Raw genomic sequence first — 3,472 nt, forward strand, 5'->3', positions numbered from 1 at the left:
CGTAGGAACGGACGTAACTATATACTACTGTGTACTACTACTTAGTTAAGTTAAGTAATATATATATATATATATATATATATATATATATATATATGTGTGTGTAATATTATGTTTTCTTTCATTACAGTAATTTTAAATAAACACATGAATTTATTTTTTATTATTTGCAGGTAAGCTTGATAATTTTCTGGGCCCTATCTTTAATTAGTTCTGCTCTTTTTGTGGGAAGTTGGCATGGAAAGGTTTCAACCATTACAAGAAAGTTTTTTCACATTATGGTGATTATAGTGTATGTTCCTGGGCTGCTCATGGAGGGTGAACTTCTCTACCTGGCTAGTGGAGTGATGTTTGCTCTATTTATTTTGATTGAAGTATGTTCTCTTTTTTCCTAATATTCTAGTTTTACTTGTAGTTAATCTTCAAAATCTTAGTACTTACTACTAGGCATGATCAGGTATATTTTTTTTATGATTTATACCATTAAAAGTTATGTGAGAAATTGGTCTCAATGCAAATTTTTTTGTGTGTGATGTAATTATTCAACCCAACAATAAAATGAGCACAAAACTAATGCTATATGGAAATATCAGCTCAAATATTTTGGAATAATTCTTAGTTAACTTTCAGACAAAAAACTTACTTGGGCAAGAAGAAGTAAGAATCATAATTATAAAAAAAGAAATCATCTGAATTAAACTTTCACTAATGTTAAAACTCTGCACTGAAACGTATTTCATCTGAATTAAACTTTCACTAATGTTAAAACTCTGCACTGAAACGTATTTCATCTGAATTAAACTTTCACTAATGTTAAAACTCTGCACTGAAACATATTTCATCTGAATTAAACTTTCACTGATGTTAAACTCTGCACTGAAACATATTTGTTATGCTTAAAGAGCTAACTTGTTTCAACAACTTTAGTATTATTTTTACCTTAACATCAGTTTCTTGACAGCAAAGGTGAACCTTAGTTAGTCTGAAAGAGAGATCTATATAGATGAATTGATCAGTTGTAAACGTTTGTATATTTAAATTACTACTAACCATTTTTGTTTCTGAGTATGTATGATCTGGATTAGCAGCAGGTGAATATATCTGTGAGACAGAGGATTTTCAGCATTAAAAGTTTAATTTGCTATAAAAAAATGACAGTCTTAGGTTATCTTAAATCATTTCAGATCATCAGACTTTTCAAGATTCCTCCAATTGGTGAGGCAGTGCAAACAGCTTTTTCTGTGTTCCTTGATGAAAAGGATTCAGGTCCTTTAATACTGACTCATATTTATCTGTTGGTTGGCTGTTCATTACCTTTATGGATTTGCCCAGTTCCGTTTAACATAGGTAAGGAAGTGATTATCTCTTTGGGATCAATAAATCATTTTATTAATGTCCAGAATGAATGGTTGTACTTATATGTAATACACATTGAAATCAACATCTATAGGTTTTTTTAAATATCCTTGTATTTGGTATTTACTTTACCGTGATCTGTCACTAAATCAGTAATGTAGAGTAAAATGAATAGTGGATGACTTGACATCAAATACATAAAACCATGTTGAAAGAAACTCTGAAAAAGGTCATGGCTCGCACATTTTGACCCAAACTCATCCAAATAGGGTTAAAGTTTGTTATTAAATCCCCTTTCAAAAGAAGTCAAAAGATCTAACCCATAATACAAGAATATTCTTATACTGTTGCACTGAATCTAGAAGCTTGCAAAGTCAGAGTACACAGAACACGGTCAGGTCCCTTTTTATACCAACATACATTTTATTCTGTCATAAATGCTAAAAAGGAAAATGGTTCATTAGACTATATCGCATGCTTATTGTTATTTACTATCCACAGTTCTTACTCCAAGCACCACTGAAATTGTGCATTCTCCGAGATAAGTGATTTTTAAGCTTGTTTTTTGGCTGCCATATAATAATTTTTTGCAACATCTTAATATGGGATTAGTCAAATCCTGGTCACTGTTGTAGGAATCAGCCACAGTGTAACACGTATATCTGCACGTTTGATGAGACATCTCTCCTCTTAGTCTATCTCCAAACGTTGGTGGCCACAGTTTGTCTTGCTGGCAGGTGCATTTTCTTTCAATTTCTACTGTTGACACTCTTGTTTGATATATTTTTAAATATTTCTCAAGTATCTGGTCTTTGACAATGACACTTGTGATTGATGAGTAATGTCCCATTGAAAGTCAGAGATATTCTCTATACTGCAAAACAATAAACAAGAATGTTAACCATGACATGACTGAAAGTCAGAGATATTCTTGTTTATTGTCTTGCAGTATATTAACCATGGCATTCATTTTTACATTTATAGGGCTGAAATATTATGTGATTAATGTTTTACATATACAAATAATTGGAATAATAGATAGGCAAACAATGGTTTATAAGCATAAGAAAGAGTTGATAAATGATTATTAAAAGTTTGTTTTGTTTTGATAAAACTTTACATTTTATATGCTATTTTGTCAATCCTAACACTAGTGAAATTGTCAATCATGATCAATTTACAATGAAATGAAAACTTGAAAATGATGAAATAAAATTAGTAATACGTTTTTGTTGTTCTACTTTTGATGTATAATGTTTCCTGTAGTTCTTATCTTCAAGGTTTCAACTGTCAACCTTTTCATATCTGTTTTGTGTAAATTTATTATTTTATTAAGTTTCTACTTGAACACTAATCCTCCTGTCAAAAACAATAAACACAGGAGGAGGTTAATTAGTCATGGATCATAAACTCCATAAGTGAAGTACATGATCTTTGTGAAAGCGAACCATAACTGAACTAGACCTAAATTTTTTTCATGGAGCTTTCAAATATATATTTTAGAACACAAACAAACATAAGGCAACAGAATGTCCTAAATCCACTATAATTTAACTAAGCAATAAATAGGTGAAAACAAATTCACTTTCTTCCTTGGAGCAAAAAAAACATAAAAAATTGAAATAAGGGTGAATTATCTGATAAGGAGCACCAAATCAATTTAGCCTTCTAACAAACCTTGTAAAGAGCAACATGATTTTTCTATTGGTTATAAATAATCCAGTAGCAAATGTAAGAGAGAATTACTGACATATTGTTTTGAAAGATAGAATGAGATAGGAGGGGCTTCACATGTGGGTTTGATTTTTTCTTTGTTATATCTCAATGAAGCAATAAGTTAGAAGGTTAGGGATTTATATTCTGGCTTTCCAGTATCCATAATATAAATATTTAATTGGCCGGACACTCAGAAGATCGTAGAAGAGGACAATTCAAAAGAAAACTGAACCCAAACCTCAAAACTTGAATGATTTAAGTTAGTAAAATGTAGGCGATATCAGTAATAATTTGTTTTTAAATATGAAAATAATTAGCTAGGGATTAACCTAAATTGCAATGAATGTAAAATCCTTTCTACACACACACACACACACACACACACACGACAAATATACCT

The 3,472-nt window shown here is 30.6% G+C and overlaps 1 protein-coding gene across 7 annotated transcripts in view; it reads left to right on the forward strand.

Annotated features, from left to right (window-relative positions):
- The window catches only part of LOC106459861 (dolichol kinase-like), a 36,576-nt gene that overhangs the window by 25,638 nt on the left and 7,466 nt on the right, over positions 1-3,472 (forward strand). For all 7 annotated transcript variants that reach the window (XM_022386414.1, XM_022386415.1, XM_013919533.2 and 4 more), the window contains 2 exons: positions 174-374; positions 1,185-1,347. In XM_022386414.1, the coding sequence (XP_022242122.1) occupies positions 174-374; positions 1,185-1,347 (364 nt within the window). The remainder of the gene's footprint in view (positions 1-173; positions 375-1,184; positions 1,348-3,472) is intronic.

This window comes from Limulus polyphemus, unplaced genomic scaffold (genome assembly GCF_000517525.1).
Source record: "Limulus polyphemus unplaced genomic scaffold, Limulus_polyphemus-2.1.2 Scaffold670, whole genome shotgun sequence".
In the NCBI taxonomy this organism is placed as follows: Eukaryota; Metazoa; Arthropoda; class Merostomata; order Xiphosura; family Limulidae; genus Limulus; species Limulus polyphemus.